Here is a 27324-nt window from a genome sequence, read left to right on the forward strand (position 1 = left end):
TTCTGTACTAGTTTTGTTGAAATCCTATCTAAGACCAAGGATAAATGTTGACAGTGGACATCTTTGGAGTCCATTAAACAAGTAAGGTCAATCAGCAAGGAAGAAAGAGTATAACTTTTAATATTAACGATGCAAATAAATAAATACAATATCACAGAGGAAATACAGACATGGAAATACAAGCAGCTATCACTGCTTATCTCATTTAAAGAGGAAAAACAAAAGTGCGAGCTACATATTATTGAATTATGTACCTGTGCTTTTACAAAGATAAGCACAGAAATAGATAAAACCTGTAAGCATGCTCTCATACAATCTGTTCTAGCTAGGCAGGCATAAACAAAAAGAAAATCAGTCCAAAGAAAAAGCTATCACCCCCTTTCATTTTACTGAGGCTGTTGGCTGGCAAGAAATATTGTGCAACTCAATGGCACAAACGAGAGCTTTAAGTGCTTCCTGGTACACCTCGAGGGATGAACCAGAGGCTATGAGTGCTCCGCATCATCTTGGAAGGTGTTGTCCAAGGTGGAGTTAATTTTGGACCATTCCTTCAGGCTGTCCAACCCAACAGTGGCTAAGCCTTTATGTTGTTTTTTTTCCCTTTTCTCCTCACAAGTGCGTTATGCCTGCTGGCAGCTTGACGATGCCTCCCCAGCACACATCGGCAAGAACATGACTTGACTTCCTGAATAACTGGTAGGGCTTGGTTACTGCCATCCATCTTATAAAAACACAGAACTTATCGCACATCTTATCAAACTTATTTTCCACCTTGCCTGACTCAAGTTGTGTAAAGATGAGATTTATGGATACCTGCTACTAAAAGCACCATAGCAAAGATTAAAAGCTACAAAGAAGGGACCATTATTGTGGTTAAACTTGGAGCCCAGAGTTCACAAAACTTAGTAGCAATCATATTATTAATGGTTATTTTAAAAGTTTTGCTGTAGACACCGTTTGAGAAGCTGCATTGGTTCATAGGTGAGCTAAACATAATCAGTTAAGGTTTATTTCACACACGGCTTCATATTCAAGTGTATCTATGCTGAGAAGCGCGTTTGACTGGTGTAGTTGCCATGCTGTGTTCATATAAAGCCAGCAGCAGGATGGTCGCATTAGCTAATAAGGAAACAGACGGGGCTCACTGCATGACAAGAACCTGAACCCAAAGATTAGATTTCATTTTTATTATTTATTTTTTCCATTTCCTCAGGGACTGTTCACCAGGTATACATCCAAATGTCAAGCTGAGGTTGAGTGTGGATGCATTCTATTATTTTGAGACATGTCAACACCTCAGCAGTGACTGCAAAGTGCCTTATTTAACTACTGTCTGTGAGACAAGTAGTCAGAGAATTGAAAACTGTAATATAATAACATTCCCAGAAAAATAATGAATTAGCCATTGTTGGTAGCAGGCCTTCAATATCACACTTGGCACTATATGGCAAAGTCACTGCAGGACCTCAGTTGGTAGGGTTTAGCAACTTTAGCAATGCAGACATTGCTTAAAGCAGCTATAAGCTATATATATATATATATATATATATATATATATATATATATATATTGTGATACCAATATTTAGATTAGATTAGATTAATTACTGTGTAATGTGAATGCTGTTCCTCATAGTGACAAGCCCACAGAAAATGATCTCTTTTTAGCTCATTGTTTTGGTTTTCTGGCATGCCGCTTTACTGTGTTGATTCCCTTTTACTGCTCTTGTAGCATTGTTTCTGCTTCGGCAGCTACTGTTTTTTAGCAAAAACCCACTGTACAATACCTGCTCAGCACCAAACAGCAGACAGACACAATTAGTGATAAATTAACACAATCATAGTGGAGCATTTAGAGCTAAAGCGCCAGACAATTGTTCTCAGGAGATGGTGGAGACCAAAACAGAGCGGGAGGAGAGTGACTATTAGACTGCCAGGTTGTTTGCTAACAAGTTCACCACATCAGCTTCAAAGATCCTAATCTCACAGTGCTGTTTTAACAGTTTGTGTCTGCTGCCGCCAGGGGGCCAACTGCAGGTGTAAGTGTTATTGCAGTAACTAGCCGATAGTATGCTGCACCTTCTATAAAAGTGAAATATTACATATGATATAGGTTTATGGTCCAATTAAATGGTATCTAATCTCTACAGAGAAAAGAGTATATTATCGTGTTTTTCTCTAAAGTACACGTCTAAGAAACTAAACAGATGTTAATGAGGCTTATGGCAGTTACAAAGACATTATACAAAGACAACAATAAGGCTTTGGATTCCAGCCTAAGCACCCATGAGCGGCCCATAACAATAAGCTGGAACATCAATAATAAAGACTCTTGTTCATAGCGAAAGTAAATTACTGTTTAGAGAGAAGAGGATTCACCGAACTCCAAGCGACTCATATCGACTTTATGCAGAGTGTAACTTCTCAGGGCATACTGAAGGTACTGTGGTTGACACAGGGGTTGAGTGTGCTCGATATAAATTTGCGGGCGTTATTACAAATATTTCTCTGTGCCTGAGAGTGCAAAAACTGATCATCCAAGGTGCTCAGACACATTTCTCAAACTCTGACAAGCTGAAACTTCCTCATTTTCTGCCATGAAAGAGAAAAATCCTCCACAGATGAGCCCTCAAATGAACTTTTCAGCAATACTCCATTAAATGGAGTGTAGAGCTCACATGGGTATGGTGACCTTTATTGCCAGCTCGATGATAAAACAATAAAGGTTGTGACATTTTCAACACTCAAATACAACAGTGGCTGTGAAGATGAATATAATGATTAAAACCAAAAGTATGAGTGTCAATATAACAAAAAGTTATTAATATTACAAGGCTGATCTTTGAGAGCACATATTGACCACCCCTGACAATATGACAACCAGGCTTAGGGTTTGATTGCATTTTATTGAATCCAAAACCTTTTGAATTCCTTGCAGAATTTTATCTTTCAACATCTGCATGCTTAAACCAACTACAAGGAGTAGCTGAATGATGCCTCTATATGACCTACATAAACACACAAGACCATCAGTGAGAAGACTGGCTATTACAAGGTAGAATCAGCTGACCTAACCCAAATGTTAACCTTCTTTTAGTTACTATCCTTGTTAGTGGTTACCTTAATTTTAAACGTCACATGATTTATTAATTTTAAGTTATTATATTTGTTTGTAAAGCTTTGCAAGGATTGGCACCAGCCTTTATCTCCGATCTACTCAACCTATATTCTAAATCCATACCCTTTATGTTCCTCTCATCATTTAAAATCCGAAGGTGAACAGTTTTCTTCTCACTGTCAGATCTTCCACATCTATGGCCACTTTTAAATCCAGGCTAAAGACCTGTTGCTTTTAAATGGGCTGTATAAATTGTTGTTATAATATTTGACTGCACTTCTTCCCATTTCTCCTCATTATTTAAGGTAACTTCATCCAGTGATTCACATTTAGTTGATCACTTTAACAAAGTTAAACAAATATACTGTAACTGTTCCTCTACCTTCTCTTCCTTATCTTTGTCTCTCTGTCTCCTTTGGGATTGGCTTTGAGTGTGCTTTTATTACAGCCACAAAGAGATTGACATGACAATTTTCATAGCCGTGGTCACTTTACTGCCTTCAGTCTGTCAAGTTGCCAACATTCTCGGGCTTGTGGGAAATAGTAAAAATTCTGTACAAGTTGGCGGACCAAATCCACAGTTCCCTATGTGTGTAAATAAAAAATCTGAATTTCAGCTGAATCTAATTTGAGACTTCAGCAGTCTGTAATAGCCAACATTGCCATTTCTTACATCTAGCTAAAGGGATTGCTTCACTGAATGGACAGGATGAATGACTGCATTGATGATTGATAACTCTTTTAACATACAGATGGTGTAATTTCTGTAATTAAAAATGTCTTCAAGAACAGAACCCTCACTAAAGACAGGGGCTTCACAGTATGTAGTCTCCCCAGAGATATTGTATGACATGAAACTACAACATTTGAGTAAAGAGGAAAAAAAAATAGACACTTAAGGAGTGTCTTTTGGGTGTGTCACCACAGAAGAAGTGTAACTGAGTCTCCTCCTCCCCCCGGCATCAGCCCACTTATAAGCAACGAGAAAATCGATAGCCGCGAGCAGCTCCCAGGATGGATCTGTGCAGTGGAAAACATGTCGTGCCAAATGGCTACGAAAGAATAACAAAGCTTTAGACTATAGGATATGTGCAGCTGACATTGTACAGTGCCCTGAAACCATCTGGTTGTCATGGTAATGTTGTCTCTAGATACAAGTATGAAGCGTCTGGCTTTGAACTTTTGCACCTTCGTGTTTGTGACAATGCACTAGCTTCCCATTATAACAGGCCCACTTAGTGACTTTGCACAGAAACACACCATTAGTCGAGCTCTAGGATAACTTGAAGAAATATTTCATCTTCACTCTAAGGTCCTGGGTTATACTCCTAGATCAACATTTCAAACTTCAAAAGGCTGAAACTGCTTCACCCTTTGCTTTTGATTTGGTCAAAACTTGAACAAAGGGACCAGACTCCACGGACCAGAAAAAACAAAGAAAAAAACACTCCAAAGATTGTTTTCTCTAACTCTAATTAAATAGGATATCTCAGACAGGACCAATTTTGACATGGCTTGCATTTTGTTTTACATGAAAAAATCACTAATTGGCTGCAATCTTTCAAAAAATAAACTATGGTTTATTACAACTGGGGTTTTATTTTTGTAGCTCCAGCCAATATGGTTATGATCACACTGTGTCTCAATAAAGTAACTGCATCTCAGAATGCGCCAACATCACTAGAAACAGACCCATAGGGCCAAGAAACACAAGGATTCAGACGATCAGACATGTCGTAAACAAACTCGGTTAGCCCAATTTTCAAAGGCGAACTTTAAAGCTGTGTTTCTGTTCTAAACATCCCTGACAGTTTACAGACTGACATTTCTCGTTTTGCACACTCCGTTGGTCTGTGTAACGAGAGACTTTTACCAACTTTAAATGTCTTACCTCCAAATGAAGCGCTAACTGACTCCTCCTCTGTCACAACCTCCACTAATCCGCTCATATTTTTGCCCAGTTGGATAAAGTTTTAGTGATGTCGCTGCTGTCTGAGAAATCAACAATTACCAGACTGTTACAAATTTCTCATAACCATCCTTAAAGGTCCAACCTGTAGGATCTAGTAGGATGCTATCTAGGAGTGTAGTTGCTGCCTGCAGTGCCCTCGTCTCACCCACCGGTTCCAGATGTGTAGGACAGGGGTTCCCAAACAACAATTGGTGAACATTAGGCCACAGACCCCCAATTTGAAAGGATTGTGAAACAACCCACTAAAGGACCCCTGTTGGTCCCGGGACCACAGTGTAGGACAAACTACGTTCATTGTTTGGTTTGTACGTTCTGGGCTACTGTTGAAACCTGGCGGTTCAAAGTGACAGGCTCTCAATACGACCCATTCCCTCTGTGGATAAAAACGGTTTATTGTAAGGTAAGAAAAACACAACAGTTCTTATTTTCAGGTGATTATAAACTAAGAGCCTCTTGATGATTTCATCTCATCTGAACCTAGGTTTTTTACTGTTTACCCAAGCTGAGATTTTCTGTAAGTGCCATTTCAAACCGAAAAATAATTTACTTTCAGTAACTTGTGGCTTAAATCACAGATTCTATGCCTTATATAACATATAACAGTCTGTGAACAGTCAAAGTCTCAAAGCTCCAGGGGTGTATGAAATGGATAAAACCATCTTTCATATCATATATGCAATTATATAAGACAATATTGATTCACTGTTTTTAGCTAAAATAACGTGAAAATGTCAGACGATTCATGGTACTCCATCACATTGATGCAAAATCCTCTAAATCCCACATTCAAATAAGGCTGTCCTGCTCACTCAGTTGCAACATTGCCCGCAGCGGCCTAATACATCCACAGACATTAAAGGGATGGAAACCTCTGTGTGAATAATCTCTGACAGATACATTTCTATCATCTCACAGTATATTTTGTCACATTGCTCAAACCCACATATGGTAGCTTGGTGTTTTATTGCTGTGTGATTTTGAATTTCATCTGCTGTGTTGACTGTGTTGCTCTCCCTACTTCCTTTGTTTATATGCTTCGTAATATTCTGCATATATTTACAGTCAGAGTACATTAAACATGTTCAACAGCATCCAGAGGCTTTTAGAGACACAGAAAGGAACACAGGTGTTCTACTATAACAGCAAAATCACAAAGATGTACCGCTTGGATTTTGTTGGCATGATTGGAGAAATGTTGATATATAATAGTCGGTTTCACCATTCACTGCAGCAGCCACCATTCAAACAGACTCAGATATGCTGTTTCAGGACGCAGGTGCTGTTTTCCCACCATAAAATTATACATCAGTGGGATATTTGGTTCTTTTTCTAAAACACCAGGTGGGATCAACTGAGACAGTGCACATAGTTTCCGTCTTCTCTTTTCCCTTTGTTTTTGAATTAGGTATGTGACTTCCCACTCGCACCCACCACTTAGTTCATTTGTTCTTTCATCAGCAATTCAGGCTTGAGGTGGAATATGTATATTCATCTCATATGAGTATGAAACCATTTTTTTTAAGAGTTTTTTTTTTTATCTGCATTATTCAGAACTCTCTCAAGACAAAGCTGTGGGAAAATGGCTTTTTAAATTTTGCATTGACAGCCAGAAACAAATAAATCTTCTACCGATATTGTGGAAAAATACAGAACGAATGCAAGCATACAATCCATTTACTTGGCTTGACATGCAAAACAACGGAGGCTGTCACTCAGAATCAGTGAGAAATCAGTCAACTTCAAACCCACACACGTCTGTAGCTTAAAGCTAATATGCTATTTTCTTTTCTTTTTAAATGTTTTTTCAGCTTCAGTGAAAAAGGATCAGAAAGTGTGCTTATAAGAAGAGAGAGAACATTTAACAAATGTCCCCAACATGATTCAGATGCAGTTAGATATGGCTGAAACCACAAGTCCACCAAGATGTCATTATATGACATAAAGACTAATAAAATGCATGAGAAAAGGATTTGCACATACAAGATGTCTACAAGACTTAAAAACACAAGCCTGTTGTCAGCAGTGACAAACAAGAATCCCAGAGATTAGGAGCTTTTATCAAGCTTAATCACTCCCAGATAAAGATGTAGTCAGATAACAGTATGTAATCCTACAGATAGGCGAAAAGGGCTAAAAGAGCTTTCTCCAAAACCTTGTAACAAGAGGCTCCTTTTCTCTCGTCAGAGCAGATCCATATAACCAGCTATAACCAGCTATAACCAGCATATCTTATGAACTCCAAGAACAAAGTCTGTGTTTTATAGAACAACTTCTCAGTTCAAAGCCTGCATGGGATCAAAGTGTATGATTAGGAGGAGACTCGTTTACTCATTTTAGAGCAGATCCAGGTCCTTTGTTACTCTTTTCATCATTCATTACAGGTTACAATTAACTGCAAGCACAAACTTCATGGTACAATTCATAGATCAAAGCCTGGGATTACAACAAACCCACATTAAAGCTCTGCTTCAGGTCTGAAAAAAATATTTTAAAGAGCAAACATGGCAAAAAAGTACATCTAATGAAAAAAAGGTTAAATTAAACAAAACACACTCAGATACTTCGCAAAATCCTGTAATACACAATGACTCCACATGACCTCATTTTTGTGCAGTGTGTGAATATGTTTTGGCACCAGACTGACAAAAGGATTCACATTTCTATAATAATAATAATTATCTGATCTCATGCCCATTAAATGGTGACAACAATGTAAGAAACAACAAAAGAAAACAGATGGATTTCCAATCAAGCCAGAATATAGAAGTCAGGTGGAATAGAGATACTTGTTATGTAAAAGCAGGCTAGTTGTGTTGTAATGACTGGTGCACACTGTACTTGTTGATGTGTTCTGAATTTACAGCATCTGCATACTTGTGAGTCACACATGCTTTAGAATGAAGACATATTTCCTATTGGAGGCAGAAATGGTTTATGAAAACAGCTATCTAACAATACAGTATAATGCAGTAGCCTAAATGTAGCACTACGCTATACTGCCATCGTTTCAGTGGCAACATTTTTGCCAATCCAACATTCGTCACATACCAGAAGGACAAATCAAATAGCTCGTATGTACAAAGCACACCAGACTTTAATGCCAGAGGCCATGTGTCCTGCATCTCATTTGTTGTTACATGTACAGGAATCATTTAATAAAACCTGCAATAACTGCGTGGCTGGCCACTTGGGGGCTGCAGAAACAAGTTGTAAACACAGCAGTGGCATATCATCACTTTTTCAGTTGATATGGTGAACTTGTTAGCAAACAGCTGCTTATTTACACATCCAGCAGTTACAAAGCAGCATTGGCATTCATTTGGAGTCGTGTTTCTGGCCACCTGCTGAATGAAGTCTAATACTTCACTTCCTTTTCGCTCTGTCTTTGGTCTCCACCAATTCCTGAGGGAAATACGGCTCTTTCGCTGCTAAATGCTCCACTATGTTCACCAGGCAGTCTCTAACTGTGTCTGTCTGTCGTTTGGTGCAGAGCAGGTAGTGCACATTAGATTTGTAGAGCCTTTTCACTGAAAACAGCTGCCTACTGAAAATGAGCGCCAAGAGTGAAACAAAGCAAGTTAAGCAATGAGCTGAAACTCACTATAAAGCTCCATAAAGCCGAGGGGAGCTGCAGATTCAGGTGATATTTCTCTGTAGTGTCATCACGACTAGCAACCCATTTCACACTGTCACATTGTTTTCACAGTCCTTTAACACATTTAACACACATAGATATTGATTATGGCTGCTTTAAAGTTAAAGGAAATCTTCTGGTTTTGGTTGAAGATGTATATATATATATATATATATATATATATATACATTCTCATATTTCATATCAGCAAAGACCAAAACCATGGTGATTCTCAGACCTTAACCAAGTGCTTTGAGTTGCCTAAACCTACTCTTACAAGTGCTAATCATGTTTTAGATGCCAGGAGCAGGTATTGGAAGAAAATGAAATATATTCGCAATGAACATTTGGTCATTGTACATATTTTTATTCATTACTCTGTTAACTAAAAAAAATAATCAGGGCAGCATTACGTATCCTACAAACTGGATTTACAACTTGAGATTAGTATATGAACATAATATTTAGCAGACAAAGCTGCACACTGACATATGTTCTTATGTAGTAAATTACTTCCTGGAATTAAGTAGAAAGTGGAGCATTAGTTCAAGGAGAGCGCTGAAGTAGTGTTTGTATTGGCTGACTGGCAACAGCTGTTTCATATAGGCTTTAAATGTCAATTTGACTTGCTTATTTAAATAAAATGATGTACACAAAAAATACTTTTTAGTGATACATGCACCTTTCATATAGTAGAAGATGTGTTCTGACAGCTACTTAGTTATATTGATTTCAGATATGTAAAGACCAATCTGATTTCACTAGGTGTGTCCTTAATACTGTATGACAGAATGTAATAAAGTTGATATAAAGAACCAGATTACTGTCACTGTTGATAAAATGGTCTAAACCTGGTTTATGTAAGCTCATTCAAATGAATATGCACAGCACTGAAGTGTGTTTTATGCAACCACTGAAGAAACACATTTTTCTGACTTTTTATGTCCTTCAGTGATCTCTCACAATGATCTTGACCCAGCTCAAACCTGCCTCTGTCCCTGATGGGAAGGCATAAATATGATTTTTGCATGTGATGTGTTCAAACAGCCCCATTGTGTAGAAACAATCATGCATCAATAAAGGTGTCACCTTTACTATTATAACATGTGGCAAATACTATGTAAGCAAACATGCCTTTAAAGACTGCTAGCAGATTATTATTATATCATTTTTTTAATATTGACTACCTTAAATTACAACTCAAGGCTAAGAGCATGCCCTTTACGATTATGTTCTGTCACTGTGTTTCACCCCTTGTTTCACAGCCAGAAGGCTTTTGTCCATCTCCTGTGATGCTCTGGGGGGATTAAACATTCAGCACATTTTGCCCTCCTTTGTATCTCTGGCTAAGCCTTGTTCATAAGTAACATACTGTTGTCAGCTATTTTCACTGCTGTCAGGAGCGTCCGTACAGACAGTACTAAAACATCGTAATTACACAGACAACATGAACAACTCACACATCTCACAGGTGTCATCAGAGAAGTCGATCAACTGTGCATATTCATAGCTGAACTGTCAGCTTTAGTTAGAGTTAGAGATTCGTTAACACAACAACTTTAAATTGTAAACTCATTTTCAGCTGGAATGTGTCCCAGTATGCATTGCGTTTAAACAGGGAAAGACTCTCAACAGGTATTTCTATTATCTAATGGTAGGTCTGTGTGTGTATCCAGAGCCTGATATATCTTATATATATCTATATCTGTGCCATGGAGCTCTGTAGTTGTCCAAAAACATTTAAAAACACCCTGTTGCACTGGGTGACATATTCCTTCTTCACCATGAAAACACACACACTTCAGTTCATTCTGAGTCAATGGCCCAGTTCAAATGTCCCATATGTACTCACAGGGCTGTTCATGGATGGGCGAACCCATGTGGGCTCTCTATGCGGGTCCTAGTTGGGTCACTAATTGGAAATGAGAGCATAAGCAACACAAATGGGGCCCATCTGGGTTGCCAAATGTCCAGTTGCATCCCACCTAACACCTAGTGTAATCCTACCTAAAGCGAGAGTGGGCAATTGACATGGGGCCATTTTTCAGCCCATCTAATACCCACATGGATCCCGCATACAGATGTTGGCTGGGTCGATACCACACTCTCAGACCATAAGGTTTCCGTGTTGTTCAGCATTCTGCATATGACACTTAACCCATAAACTTTAGATTGGGATGTTGTGCACTTTAAAATAATTTTTCTGGTCTCTGGGATACAAATAGGAAACTTTCATGGATTAAAAATTCATAATACAGTAATAACTATTACCTGTGTGTCCTATCAGCAGTTTTACAGATGTTTTATAATGGTGCTCGTTGGGAAAATGTATTTCGGGGCGCATGGGATTTTTTTTGTTGCAATATAGCTGTTGGCCACTGGGATAAATTGTCAGCAAGGCTGAGTGCCACTGCCATATCCGCCTCCATTAATACACCCACGGGTCTGTCCCACTGTGAAATCAGCAAGTGTCTGGTGTCTGGTTTGAGCCCTTTCTCCATACTTTACAGAACACAACTTTATAGACTTTGCTCAAGGGAAAAACCAATGATACACAACGTTGTGTAGTTCAATGTCAGTAGAATTGTGCATTCAAAAAAACAACAGCAAACCAAACAGGGTAGGGGGCAGCAGCAAAGCACACATGTTGTTCACCACCACTGTGTGTGTATTTGTTTGTCTTATGATGGTGACTTCAATTTATGTTGATTTGGTACAACAGACCTTATTTTAAGGTAAAACACAGAAGTACATCATTCCACTTTATATGCTGCATCTAGTCTGAAATATCAACTTCACACTTCACTGTCTACAGAAATATCTTTGTCCGGGTCTCATATCTCACAGTGTCTGGAGCCCACACACCTTACTGCACTCACACATTTACAGTGATGTCACAGGTGATGTTTAAAGTCTGTGTGAGACTGACCCAGTTTCTGTGCATCCCCATAAGCTCACAACCCTCATACACTGTCCTGCTGCTGTAAATACAGCACCAGATGTGTAATGCACAGTGTACTCCTGTTTGAGTAACATTTCTTAAAAACCACAGTGCTCAGCACACCTTTTCTAAAAATAAAATCATATATATTTGCGGCCAGTTTTAAAAGTTACATCTTCAGCAGGAATTAACAGGGTTGGGCCTGAATGCCACAGTCAGACAGGGTAGTCAAAAAGTATTGAGAGAAAAGAAATTGTTAGGTCTTTTTATGTGATTTCTTAACAGTACTAAAAATTTAAAATAATGCCTGTCTCTTTCTTTAAACACCTCGCTTTCATCTGAACCACGTGCGCTTGAAATGTGAGAAGAAATTCTATTAACAAAAGCCACTGACGTTTTTCTGTGTCTATATTTATGTTTTATGGTAGACAAAAACAGATGTACCATCATAAGACGCAACTACAAAAGAGGCAGTGATCTGCTTTCTGTCCCTGCTCCTGACTGATGTCCCGCTACCTGAGGCCTGTGAGCCTGATGGAGCCTCCTGCCTTCCAGGTGATTATCTGCCTCCTCTCCTCCATCAGCTGAGCCTGCCAAAGATAGTCTGTCTCTTTATCTTGGACACACTGTGCCACATCTCTGTTTCTTCCCATGGTCAAGTGTTTTCCACATTGTGTAATTTCATACATGCACTGTGGATTTGGATGTGCACACGTACAATAAAACTACTGTATATGGACATTACATTTCTATATCTTTGGTCGAGCAGTTGAAGCACAAGGAAACTATTTTTTTATTCTGCACTCTTATTTCTTCATAACATGAACTAAAAATATTAAATGTAAAAAAACAAGTAACTCTGTCTCACTGTAACATCTCTGCCAAGGTTCTGGAAATGGGCAAAAAACATTAATGAATGTTTTATTTCATTCAGTGCACCGGAGATGAACCTATTAGAAAAGTAATTTATTTTTCTTGGAGGAACTCCTGTTATTACTCTTAATCACAGAGGTGTCAAGCTCAAGGCTGTTGTTTCACACCATGCTGCCAGGTAGACAGCAAACATAGTTACATAAATACATACAGTAAAGAATGGGTAGCATTCCACTGTAATGAAATCGATATACTAATGTAATGTAGAAGCCAGAGCTGCTTTGTTTTGGATTGAGTCCAACTTTAGCCTTGAGTCTTTAACACATGACAAGTCAGAAAGCTTTTCATTTTTCAGGCCAAAAATCACACGACATAATGGAAAGAGTCAGTAAAAGCACAGTTTTAAAAGGTGAATTAAGGTCATATGAGATTTAAACTAAACTAAATTAATATAGCACCAAACAACTTTTAGCTTTGTAGAGATATAGTGGAGTCATGGTGTCCTGAGCAGTGTTGCTATCACAGCTTCTCTGTGGTTTGTTTACATAGCTGGTCTGCTCTGTAGAGGCTAGGTAGAGCAACTGAAACTGCTGTTCTCATCCGCGTCGGTGAATTAAGGATTTATATTAACCAGACTAACTGTTGGAAAGACTAACACAGATGGTCTTGGTGAGTTTTATTTTGTCTCTGTTCAAGTTGAATTATGTGATGATGTTGCAATGATCTGCAAGGTGAAGATAGTGTTTTTTTGTCTGGAGTCTGGTGGTGGGCAATGGCGATATTACAGCTGTTTTGTTTTCTCTCTCTCTGATTAAAGCTCTCTGTTCTTCTAACAATTAAACTGATCCATACTCAAAATATCTCCTCCAATTACAAATGATTACATCTTAAGCCTGTAAGGTAATTGTAATTTTACACATTCTTTATTTTTTCATTATTAGAGCTTAAAAAAACCTAAACCAACATTACAAATTTCTATTAACTTCTTCCTTCAATATAACCTTGTGTTAAAAATAAACTGGGTTTGTAGCTATTGGCCATATTGTTCTAAATTGTAAGTCTAACGCTTCATGCAAAATATGCAAATCAGTTCTGATTAATCGCCTTGTCACTAATCCTTACAGTTGATCCCTTCCAGAGTGGAGGGTGCAATTTGCATATCTCATTTTGCATCTACTCTTTTCTGATGGAAAGCTGGTAATTATGGTTCAAGCTTACCCCGCTTCTCTATTAGTGAATGAATGTGACCTGCCAGCTATACAGGGGCCACAATGGAATTTTAATCGCCCCCTGACCTGGGCCCTCATCAGATTTGATCAAGCACTGGAGGACTGTGGTGTAGATATTTATTCAATCCTGACAATTTATTTAAGCAGGGGTTTGTCTTTATAACCCCGGGGTGCCATTTCTTACAACCAAGTTAATGCAAGATGAGAGTGACAGGAATGATGTGAATTATTAATACATAAAACTACTAGAATTCAAAGTTGTTACAATGTGAAATAGTAAGTTACTAAAATTTGGAACTCAGTTAACAGAAAGAAGGATTATGAGTGGCTACAATATGAAATTATAAATTACTACAACTTGAAGTGGAATTAAGAGAACTTAGAACTGAAACTCAAAAGCAAAATTTAAAAGGTTCAGTTTAATTGTCTTACTTTTGCCAGTAAATAGGTCTTCTTGAATCCACTTTTTTATGTGATAATATGTGATCGCCCAGTTGTGCATGCAGCTCCGCTCCCCAGGCGCACCAGCCGCTCTTTGCCGAGGCATTTTGGAAGCGGCCACGCCTGTTGCGCTGCGTCTCTGTGTGATCAGCCCCTTAAAACGAGAGTTTCTTCCTTACCAGGTTCTGTGCAAAACTATCCATCAACAAGTTCGCTTTGGCAGAAGTTTTGTCCCTCCTGCAAGGCATTACTCAACAAAACTCCCCGGTAGCCGTATTACCTGTGTTGTGTTCAGATGTCCGTGCTGTGTCTAAATGTCTATCCTGTGGTAATGTTATGTATATACATGTATGAACAGACTGTGGCAACAAACTTCCTGAAAAGGAAAATAAAGAATCTATCTATCTACCAACAGTACTTTGCACTATCTGTAGCTTTGGCTATGTTGCTGGAGCTGATAGCTGATTCTGCACTGTGAGAGGAATCCTTTGGTCATTGAACATTTCACACTCATTACTTTTGTGTTTGTTTGTTTAAGGCACAATAGAACTCCTCATGTTGATCTCCTCATACTGGAAGCTGTCAGTCATTCTTGTTTGTTTTCTATAATATGCTAGCTTATTACTCTGCATGAGTAGTAGTACTTTTGTGCTTTTACTTAAGAAAAGGATCTGAGCTTTTGCCCACCGGTGGCAAACCGAGCCCACTGTGTGCTCACACTACAATACTCCATACAACAGTGTATAGTTTAAGTCACAAAATGACTCCACATTCATGGCACTGGTGTTGTTAGGAAACTTACTTGTTTCACATCATATGCGAAGAGTACATATTTCAGATCAGGGGAGACGGAATACTTGGCCACGTTGAAATTTATCTAGTGGAAATGAGAAAGAAAGAAAGACAGAGAGGTAAAGACAATCATTATGATGACACTGATATTGTGATGAATCTTAATCATTAATTTACAGTATGACAGACTAATATGTACTTACAAATGTTGTGTTTGTCAGGACAATCTCTGTTTCATTTGTAAGGATGTTGAACTTGATGACATGGCCGTCGCTGTTTCTGTAGATGACTTCAGAGTCTGTGTGTGGAAACAGAGGGAACAAAGAGGAAATTTATTTTTGAAAGCGGAAAAACTTCAAAGCAAAATAACTCGCCGAAGCTGCCATCCCGACTCTATTTAGAATTGCAAAAATGCCATTAAAAACAAATACTTTCCAAGCCCAATTGTTCACTCAAATTAAATGACGGTAACAATGCAGCAGAAAGTCAAACAGGCTCAAGTGCGTGCAACTTTGATGTAATGTGAATAACTGAAAATTTAAAAGAGAAATTTCACGGCCAGACAGACACAAAGAGAAGGGCCTATATTTTTCATCTTCTAGGTAACACAGCATGTTCTGTATTGACGAGAGGAGCATTGTGTGGCACCGCCAGGAAAACATCTTTTGTACAGAGCTGAATTGCTTGGACGTGACAGCTTTGTTTGTTTTTGTGTCAGAGCCAAGCATTCAGAAATGTAGCCCACCTTGAGTGTCATGGTATGGGGGATTGTCACAAATAGCTTTGCATCAACACAACAGCATGCGCAAATACTCGTAATCTTACATGCATGTATAAGCACATAGAATGCAAAACAGCAACTAATGAGCATGACCGCAGGAAATGTGTCTCGTATTAACACGAATCTGAACAGATAATAATCAACATTTTTCTCTTTTGCATGGAAAGTGGAGACATCACCAGCGACTGACAATATTACCTTGAGCACTTAATCTTCAACCTCTCCAATACAGCAAGACTAGTAATTAACACAATAGTTAAGTGTCTCCCTTATTTGTGTTTTACCCGTCAGCATTACAGCCGGGACACACTGTCTATGTGTGCACACTGTAAAAGAAGAATCTGTGAAAACTCATAATTTCTTACAAAACTGTCTTCACTAAATTTTTTAGTCTGACTTTTTCAGTGAAGTTTTGTTGATGTTTAATCTTGTGTTGAAATAATTTACTTTTCTTCTTTATAAAAACAGAAAATTCTGTATTTTACTTTTTAACTTACTGTTTTTTTCATTATTTTTGCGCTTGAAAATTAAATAATTGCAGTTGAAAATATTAAATTATATATATTTAACTATGAAATAGATTTATTTTTTCTGAAAAACTTAAATATTAATTATTTTAATTATAGAGTAAATTATCCTTACTTTTAGTTTATTTCCAAAACTTAAGAGTTTGACTTAAAACTCAAAAATGTATTGAAGTTACCTCGAGTTTTCTTCTTCTTTTTTTTTACAGTACAGTGTGTGCGTTGCTGATCCTCTTGTTTTTTATATGCGCCCATGTTAACAGGTTAGAGTAGTCATATTGCCTATGTGAGTGAGTCACTGGAGAGTAGAGGTAGAACTATGTTTTCAACGTGACACATGGTTGTCAGCAGGAATAGACATCTGTTAGATGTGAATAGAGACCTGTTCATAGTCCGATTGACATTATACATAATGTGTATATGATGTGTTCTAGGTGAGTAAACATAGCTCTTTTTTTGACAGGAAAGAAACCAAATAATCAGGATGAAGCAGTGACAAATGTGGGCCAGCAGTAGAGTGAAAATCACACAACAAAGCAAGCAACATCATAAAACACTCAACAATGGGAAAGTGGTGCAGCATTGTTTGGTGACGACCCTCCAAGAGTCTGGTGGGTGGAGTCAGATCATCAGCATCTCCCCCTCCCTCTCTCCCTCTCTCCCTCTCTCCCCTTGGCTTCCACCCTGTTTGGTTGGGTTGAATTTAGTTTGGTTTTAGCTTCATTTCTCTTTTAGTTATGTAAAATAAACCTATTTTTAGTTACAACTTATGTGTGTTCTTCCCTTCTTCGTTCAGCCTCGGGTTGTGACACAGGCGATGACTAACCATGTTACGTTATCAACAAGAGCTGCTTCTGTTTGCAAAAAAAAGAAAAGGTAGACGTGATAAAGTATATAATCATATGAAAAACACGACCACTATAGCCTGCTTCAGTACAGTTAGCCACCAGATACAAAAAAGTAAACCTTTAAAATCAGATCTGCAGCTCAGTTCAATCTTCCCTGCCACAGTTATTTTGGCAACGTCAAGTCAAATGGTCCGTCCATCACTTTAGGCCACAGGCAAATATCTCCATATAGCTACTGAATGGATTGTAATGAAATTTCGTAGAGATATTAACAGTTCTCAGACAATGAATCCTAATGACTTTGGAGATCCCCTGACTTTTTTCTAGCGCAGCGGGTTGACATTTGAGCTTTAGAGTGAGATGTCTCTGCAACTATAAGAAGGATTGCTGCGAAATTGGGTACAGACATTCATGTCTCCCTCAGGACAAATTGTAATAACTTTGGTGATCCACTGACCTTTCATCTTGCACCATCATCCAAATTTCACTTTGTCCAATATTTTAGTAATGGATGTTTTTGTCCAAAGCAACAATGAGGCAAGTGCTGTGTGAGAGACGGGCCCAGAAGAGGGCCCAATGAACATTTTTCAAGAAACTTGCCATTTCACAATTAATGGAGCACTAGTAACTGTGATATATCAATAAATTCCATTGCTGCTTTGCACCTTAAATACCATATAGCTGGTGGATTTATCATCCGTAGGAGACTGAGAGGAGAATCTGTTTTTTCAGACTTTCTGGTGGATCAAAGGCATTAACAGTTTGTGGCAGCGAGACATGAAAGTTTTGTCTGTAGTAGAAACAGAAGCCAAGTACCACAACGTCAAGAAATACTTGAATAATCTTCTTCTATCAGCCTTTATTGCATGTTCTGAAAATGTCCATAGAAACAGTTGGGTCTGGCAGGCTGGCAGTATAAACAAGTATGTAAGACTGTGTGTGTGTGTGTGTGTGTGTGTGTGTGTGTGTGTGTGTGTGTGTGTGTGTGTGTGCGTGCGTGCGTTTGTAAGTGTCATATTTGGGTCTACTGAAATCCTCTGGCTAATCCCAAACAGCTGCCAATGCCATGTTAGGATGGCACTCTGCGCCCTGAGGAATAGGTTTCCTCTGATTCCACAAAGTTTCTTCTGCTGTTATCAAATACGGTGGCATCTGCACTGTCAAGTGATATAAGAAAACAAAAGATTGATTCATTTATGATATGAAAGAGAACAATATAGTCCTTTAAGACCAGTGTACTGGACTCTTAATGGATTGTACTGGTTTCCTTGAATGGCCTGATCTCAACAAAATACGAGGTACTAACAGAGTGCAAAACAATTGTTTTATGTACTGTTGTATTGCTTTAATAGCAAAAACCATTCCAAATTAAATTTATTTATTAAAAAATAATGTTCTTTTGATGTCCAGCGGTGTTAAACCTAAAATCAGTGCACACCTATGAGAGAGAAATTAATATTTAGAGCTGATAAAAACTAACTCATTCCTGTGATCTTTAAAACATTACCATAGGTCTCTGCACTGCTCTGCACTTGTCTTCTTAAATAATGAAATGTTCGTAGCTGAAAAAGAACAAGCTAAGACTCTAATGTATAAGTAATAGCCTACGTCTGTAACCCCATGAATAATGAAATGCCTTGGCTTTTTTAACTCTGCAACTTAGGTGGACTCCTGTGGATTAAGTAATGGTCACTGTACCTGCCACATGCTACCACTGCAGCTTTTTTTGTGTTAGTTTAAGGCATGAACTGACATTTACTGCATTTATATAAGGGTGATTTAATCTTATCATCAATATCTGTCATTATGTTCTCTTTTTGGCCATTATGATGTTAGACAAATGATGAACATGTAATTTTTGTGGCTAAAACAGGGTTGAAATAAAAATAATACATGATCAGGTAGAGAGTGGCATTACTGCTCTCAACCCTCTCACAGTTTTGTGTTGAGAAGAATAGCGAGCCATGAAAGGGAAGGTGGTATCCTTGTGTGAGAGGTGCACAATCACCTAAAGGTCCAGTGTGTAACATTTAGGAGGATTTAATGGCAGAAATGGAATAAAGTATTGCACATTTTCATTAGTGTATAATCCCCTGAAAGTCAGAATGGTTGTATTTTCATCACTATGTTTCTACACTAGACCAGAACAGACAAACCAAACACTGGCTTAAGATAGGGTCTTTCACGCTACCCCTACAGGCCCCCTACACACTTGGAAAGCTGCGCTGTATTCAAATGGTTGCAGTCTGCAACTTCACCGCTAGATGCCACTAAATCCCCACACTGGTCCTTTAAGTTAAAAAATGAAAATGTTCACAAAACCAAAGAAAATTTTGGGGACATACGATTAAAAAGTCAATAGAAATTTGCAAAAGGTAATGCAATACACGTTTCAGCTTCATAAATTCATACATATCCCAAATATGAATCTGCTTCAAAAACCAGAGGAATAACAAGAGAGACTGGGTGGAAACACTTCTCATGAGTTCAGTCAGTGCACCATTGCTCGCTGGTTAGCTAGCTAATGTATAGTCGGGGCATTAGCAGTTTGTGACAAATGAACACAACCGGTCCAGCGGTCACATTTGGGTAAAAGACACAGGGCCAAATTCCCTTCACTTCAAGAAACAAATGAACCCGTAGTAAGCTGCAGGAACAGTTTAGCTGCTCATAACAGAACATGCAGCCCCCAACACAATCCCCCCTGATTACCACATAGAGTACATTGTGACAGCCTTGGATTCATTAAAAGGCATTCACATGACAGCCTTGTGTGGATGTACTGTAGTTATAATGACAATATATCCTGCTTGAGGGAGAAATATCACCAGGCTGGCTATCATATCCACAAAAGGGTTGCCAAGCTTTTGACACAAAAATTCCACTGCATGATTGCTCCTGACACAGAAGCTCACAGTACGTCACCAGAATATCAAAAGGTGAGAAAAATATGTGTGCCTTAAAAAAAAAGAAGAAACATTTCACCCAGACTGTCAACTCCAAATACTAATAGTCCTTGGAAATTCTCTGCCAGGTGAGTATTTATTCTCATACAACCAGTAAACAGCCACTCACAGGACTCCTTGAAGAAATAAATTAGGCCTGGGTAATGATATCTCCCTTCCAGTGTTTGTACTTAGTGAGCCACGAGACACATTGTAATTTTCCTTTGAAAACAGCAGATTTATTTGGGTTTAAACTGTCCAGCTCCAAAGTCGGCTGCCCACATAACTGTCAGGATATAAAAGAGTAATTCTGCCCACTGCCGGAAGGCAGCGATAAGAAAAAAAAGCAGCATTCAGTGCTAACTATAGCAGCCAGTAATAATGTGTCACATTTCTTAATCGAATGCCTATTTTTGATCATTTGAGGAAATGCTAATGACACAGTAGATATCAGATGAACGTGGAGTGATACAAATAGTTGAGCCTAAAGTGTGACTCTTTTGTACTGTTTGTAAAGTCTGTTTGCACTTTCTTCAAGATCTCAACTATCTTCTAGTATTTACTGTAATTCTTTGCAGGTTTAAGATACATATGTGAGGAAACTCCTGTCATACACATATTTGTGTACTTTTGGTTTGGGGCCATTTCTCCTGGTTTCTAGTCAAATCAGATTTTAGACATACAATATGTTTCCAACTTTCTGGTAGCAGTTTCAGGTAGATCCTTTCCTGTTTCCCTGTGCTCAAAGCAGGTTCATAAACAAATGTTTTGGGTTTTTTGTTCAGTGTGGGAGACCTTGACTGGCCTGCACAGAGCCCTGACCTCAACCGCATCCAATACCTGTGGGATGAACTAGAACACCAACTGTGAGCCAGACCTTATTGACCAACATCAATCCCTGTGAGGCTGAACATCCCTGTTAGAACACCATTGTTGGATGATTCTGCAAAACCTTGTTTAGTCATAGTTATTTGTCTATTGCCAGGATTTCAAAAACCTCACTTTTTACAATATCTGTGCATGGCCACTATGGTATGGTTACATTTAGATCATGGTTACGGCAAATAACTATGATTAAGGTATGGTAATGATAGGACCACCAACAGGTTAATGTTAGGGGATAATTGTGGTTATGGTTAATTAAAAAGGCACATTAATGCCACCCATTCAAACCTCTCTGCCTTGCAACATAAAAGGCTTAGGCATTGGATGCAGCTTGTGAGGTATGGAACTGGTCAAAGTGGATATGATTTCTAGGGATACTGGACTGCACCAAATCAAAAATTACAAATTTGACTTAAATTAGCCAGACTGCCTCCAGACTAATGACAAATGATAAAAAGGAAGATAAAAGGGGAGTTTTTAGACAATATTCTGAAGTGAGGACATCGTCAGTCATTTTCATTTGCCCAAGTAAAACTATCCTGAGCCTGACTGACAAGTTACCAAAAGTACTGAGCCCTACTACATTACAACACCACAGCGTTTCAGAGATTCCATGCTACTGGATGTTTTTAATATTGTTATAGTCTTCACTAAAATTTCCCAGTAAAATGTCCTTGTAATAGTTAAATTCTTCCAGAAGACAAACATTGTCTGTTGAATGAAAGCAGCAGAGTGCTATCACATTAGCCCTTAGATCAAGCTGTAGTAAGTCCCGTTTATTCCAAAAAGTAGTTCAGATTCTCTCTTGTATTATTACTCCTGCTTTGTCCACTTTCAGAAACGTGAAAACATAATATAATGCATCAGATACCACACATGCACAGCTAGCTGCATCATCACTCAGAACATGTTTTCCAGACTTTGCCACACGGGTACAGCTACACTAGTCGCAGTCTCATAAATACAGTGAGATGGGGGTCAGATATAGGGAGAAGCAAATTTTAGCTTCACGGAAAAACCCTTCTACTGGAAGATGAGGATGCACAGCCAATGAAGTGCAGAGTCTGGGGGCCAAGTGGGAACTCTGGGCACAATGTAATATGCATAGCACACACTGAATTATTTAGCTAAGGTTGCGTAATGCTTGAATGCTGTGTCTGCAGTCCCTAAGGTTCCACCAAATGTCACAGCTGGTCAAGCTCAAAGCCAACTTGTTAAAGATAGAACACGAGGGCTTGGTTCTGCAGATGCGGACAGTAAATATGGTAGCATGTGCAGGACTGTAAGGGTTCAGGGCCAGCCACTGCTACTGCTAAACTGTTTAATTAAAAATGGCATCTGTAGTTCACTGCTTAGACACACAAAAGCAGAATCAGAATCACTTCTATCTGCTCTTGCAGTTCGAGGATAAATATACTGACAGTCTAATGTTGAGTTAATGCTGTACCATGGGACATTGAGCCATCAGTGCAATTAGTACCAGAACTATGACTTGGACAGTTCACCATTTATTGATTCATAATTCACACAGACATTAGAAAAAACTCAGAGATCCATTATAACAGCAATTAGCAAAGCCATAGATTTATTCAGATTAGACCACTGTTTCCAGATAAAGTCTCATCACACCATTTGGTAGGGGGTATAGTTTAGATGCAGGAGGATTTTGTACTAATACTGTTGGAATAAATAAACCCTGTGGGGGAAAGACTAAAAAGCAAAAGAAGATTAATGACACAAGAGCTCATTTAGGGCTGCATGACAACAACATTATGAATACAGTAACCACTCAACAATAGTTGTTAATGAGTGCCAGTGAGTGGCAAACACGCTTCCATTTGAGGAGGAGTGGGGCTGTGAGCGATTCCAAATGGGGCAGCACTGCTCAACTGTGGCCTGTCCTCTGAATATTTCTGTAGCCGAGGGTTTTGAATTACTACGGACATTAGCTTGTACGACACACTGATGTGGATGTGGAGACACTTAAGATTAGCTTTCAATCAAGCAAGAGCAAAATTTTCCCATTCTCCTGACTGCACTGAGTTGATGAAATCTCTACCTTCATGACCTTTCTTAATTATACTTTATTTTTTGCTCTGTATTTTGTTGACAGAGGGAGAAAGTGTAATGCACACTCTGGTGAGCATTTTAGTTATGATAATGGCCAGGAAAATACTCAAATTCATTGTCTTGATTTGAAGATTCTCAAATAGCCTGTTTCTACTACTGGGACTCTTACAGGAACCCAAGCACCTTTTTAAGGAACTGCCGAACTTCGCTTGCATTTCCCATGCAGGAACCAGAGTGTACCTTTGGTTCCTGAACTCAAAGACCCTGCTTTGAATGAGTACTTTCAGATACCCTATAGGAACTATCAGAGTTTGGAGTTTGTAGTCAGTCACCGGTCAAACACAAAACTTAGTTTCAACTTGAGTATAAGCAAGCACAGGTTGGCACTAAAATCTAAATTAGTATGATGGACGGACATTTCTTGTAAAGTTTATTGACTTAAATAAAACAGGTATGTTGTAAGCTATGCTACTGGTCTAAAAAGAGTAATGTCATATTGTAAAGCGGAGGGCAACTGACCAAGCTGAAGTAGTTGACAACCCTGGAGTGGGACTGGGTTGAAGGTGCAAAATATGTCATATATTGTTTAGTTGATGACTTCAGTTTTTGTAGCTCCTTAGTACCTTGAACCCTTTGCTTGAAAAAGAAGATTCTTGCTTGCATCTTTTGCACTTTTATTTACAGACAATATTGAATTCAGAGATCAAATTTACAAGTAGCCCACGACACATTGGCTTTTATGATGGATCCATCCATAAAGTGTGTGCTGCTACATTACAGTGCAATGAAGGCTGAATGCCATCATTCCAAATTTCAACCTATAATTTTTGCATCAGCTCAGATCACTGAAAGTGTCTCAGCACACGTTGCTTCCCATTGCTGTGAATGTAACAGTGCACTGTGATTGACAAAATAAGAGCAGACAAGTACCTTAAATTAGAACTCACCCCTGCAATCCCTCTAGCCTCTGACTCAATATATTTTCCACCAGAGAAATAAACGAGTAACATTCTCTGATTAGATTAGAAGATTAAGAGTTAGATTAGCACAACACCTCCTCTGCAACACGAACCTTTTAGACATCATCAATAAAGAGATTTAATTAATTACTGAGCCTTATTTAACAAGCCATTCTGAATCATTCTAATTGACTTGTTGGGTTGTGTACATTGTCCAAGGGCCATGTGCCAGTGGGTTTAGATTTTTCAGTATTAACACAGTTCTTCACAGTTCTTGTGTTACAGTGCTTGGGAAATGTTTAAAACAAACAGGGGAATTACCACAACACTCTTGACCCACATTGGATTGTGTGCAGGCATGTATTAGCCTTGTTCATCACAGCCAACATTCCCATTTCATCTCTGCTGATTTTAATTCATCCACCCACGCAACATGCTAATGACGATATACTTCATTTTCATCAGTACTGCAGATCATTTATGGGTGTGCTGGTCCTCCTCTTCTGTCTGCTGAACACCTACTCCAACCCCATCAAGTTCAGGCCTCTTACACCACTGGACATGCGAGCTAAGAATGAGATGCAGTGGGAATTGCTTTCCATTTAGCTATGCACGCACAGCCGCTCAGGGTACATAGGCTTATGAAACATTAAATTATTTTGTGAGTGTGTGTCAGAGAGAGAACCCCTAACTGCAATATCTCCAATGTTGTTTTTCATCAGCATCAGTTCTCCTTTAGCTCCGGATCACATTGTTCTCTTACTCCTCATTGTCACCATCACCTAAAACAATGTCAGCGACAAAAGAAAATGAACATCACACAAGCTTCTCTTGAGAATAATGTTACTAAGCCGGTACGAGTCATTCCCTTAAAGCCAAGGCTTTTCTACCGAAGGGAAGCAGCAGAGTCCTCTTCAAAGGTGCCTCCCCAGCCTCCCAGCCTGCACCTGGATGCTGCACTGTTCTGCGCAGTCAGCAGTTATGCCTGTAACCTGCACTTCCCCCGTGGCTCTAACAGGAACATTTCCATTATCTCAAGGTCTTTCATCACTAGGTCACCTTACTGGCACTGACTAAATACAGTAAGATCATGTGTACAGCAAAAGCATGCTAAATGACAACAGCAAGGTGTTTCAACAGGATGAAATATAAACTTAACTAAAAGAAAATTTAACACAACTTTGAGGTGTTGATCAAATTGAATTAATATAATTCCATTCCTATCAGTAAAAATTACTTTTTTTTGTTTGTTTCCATGTTGAGTTAGTGTTAGGGCCAAGAAGGAACCAGAGCAGATGCAATGTACAGGGCAGATAAACAAATAATTATAAAATAATAATAATTTTCACTTTTGTTAACACTGCATTGCACTGTTTGTCCAGAAGCATAGGTGTCAATGGCTAAATTAACTGAACTTGTCAAGCCTGCACGAACCTGTGGTGATTAAAGTGAATGGTGTGCCATGGCTGAACAACAAGAATCCAGCCAACTCAAACATCACTGTAGAAACAAAACACCTTGGCAGAGCTCTGCGCTCTCTGAGTGGCCTTTTAATTTACTTATTTATTGTTGCATAGACTGTGTATATATAGATGTACAGTATTATATTTAAATATTGCCATCATTGTCTTTGCAAGCTCTGACCTGCTAATCAATAGCAATATGAATGTCCACACTGGCTCAATCAAGAGGAGTAATAATTCATACAGACTGACAGATTATAGTAATCCTGTATCATCAGGCACTTTATTGTTTCTTGTGCTTAAATTTATGTTCTCTGGTGTCACAATGAGCTCATGAACAAATAACTGATTCTACACATTGTTAATGTAATCGGACTATAATGTTAAAGAATCAATAATGGTAGAGACAGGATGACAAAGACATAACTTGGACAGCAATATTCTGCAGATATTAGTCGCTGTCACTCACAGTTTTAACTGCTTTTGATTGTTGGTTTGATCAGAGAAAATATCTTGTGGTAATGCGATTACTTGTTACCATGGTTACCAAATGATTTACAAAACTATATATGCATTGCTTATGCAGATCAATTGTAACATTGCTTCCTGAAAGGTTCACAGTCAGCAGATTGATTTAATAGTAGTTTGGATTTTGAAATCCTGCTAAAATCACAACAACTCCAGAATAAAGAATTACTAAGGTTTCTTCATTTGTAACCACACCAGGGTTGGAAGAGGACCAAGACCCTCCCTTTCAAGCACTTAGTCCAACCTTGACCAGATCTGATCTCAAATAAGCTCACTGTAAATGTATCCAAGAGGCATTTTAAGATGGACTGAAGTCTGATTGGCACATCCCGATGCATTCTAGCCAGATGTTGCAAAGGTGTAAAGGCACCCGTCTCTACAAAACGTATACGTGAGCTGTTCACGTCCCCACTGTAATTATGTCAGTAAGAGAGCTGTTTAAATAGTCACTTATAAAGCTTGTCCCATCTGTCCCCTGTGATAAGAGCAGCTGAAATTACACTGAAATGATCTGATGTTTTCCCTGTGTCATTAAAGCGTCAAGAAAAACAGCTCTAGCAATTTCTACTCATATGATCAAATACGAGGCACATTGAGCTGGTGTAGCGTTTATCTGGTCCCTGATCAGTTCAGCCACTGAATGTTCTGTGTGGGTGAGAGAGCGTTGTGAATTACAGTCAGCCAGCCGCTGGACTGGAGTAATGCCAACATTAATTTGCATGTAGCCAAAGAAAACTAAGACGATGTAATTAGACGTAATCAGAATTGTAATGAGATTAAAGAGACATATGTTGCAAAGTGCACAGTGAATTAAATTGTCTTAAATCTCTCTCAGATATGAGATTAATGAGACCTTAGATTGATGGTCAATCATTATGGCAACCATGGAAATGTGGAAACTGGGAAAACGATGTAGAACACAATGTAAAACACAATTACACCGGGAACAATGCAGGAACACATGAAATGAGATTTATGTCCACGAGTCTGCTGCCCCAGTGCATGCTGGGTGGTTTACCTTCAAGCCTAACACATATAAACTATTAATTGAAGGTTGAGTCCAACAGCTTGGTATCTACAACCAATCAACTTCAATCCAAATTTTTTTGGACAAATTGTACAATGAAAAAGCTTAGCCTGCAAAGATAAATACACAATTTTAGACAGTTAAATGAACGGCAGCACTCATATTTTTTTCAGTGTACCATGTGTATCCTTCGAAAGACAAACTCAGATTAAATTTAATTCAGACCCAGCTGTCTTTACTGGTTTGTTTTTAATTAGTATGCTGTGAACATGTGGTATTTGTTACATTATCAATA

General features: G+C 38.6%; 1 protein-coding gene across 3 annotated transcripts in view; it reads right to left on the reverse strand.

Annotated features, from left to right (window-relative positions):
• The window catches only part of LOC127365869 (inactive dipeptidyl peptidase 10-like), a 191034-nt gene that overhangs the window by 39388 nt on the left and 124322 nt on the right, over nt 1-27324 (reverse strand). For all 3 annotated transcript variants that reach the window (XM_051404408.1, XM_051404411.1, XM_051404410.1), the window contains exons 4-5: nt 15203-15297; nt 15010-15084 (exon numbers count right to left, since the gene is read on the reverse strand). In XM_051404408.1, coding sequence (XP_051260368.1) covers nt 15010-15084; nt 15203-15297 — 170 coding nt within the window. The remainder of the gene's footprint in view (nt 1-15009; nt 15085-15202; nt 15298-27324) is intronic.

This window comes from Dicentrarchus labrax, unplaced genomic scaffold (assembly GCF_905237075.1).
Source record: "Dicentrarchus labrax unplaced genomic scaffold, dlabrax2021, whole genome shotgun sequence".
Lineage (NCBI taxonomy): Eukaryota > Metazoa > Chordata > Actinopteri > Moronidae > Dicentrarchus > Dicentrarchus labrax.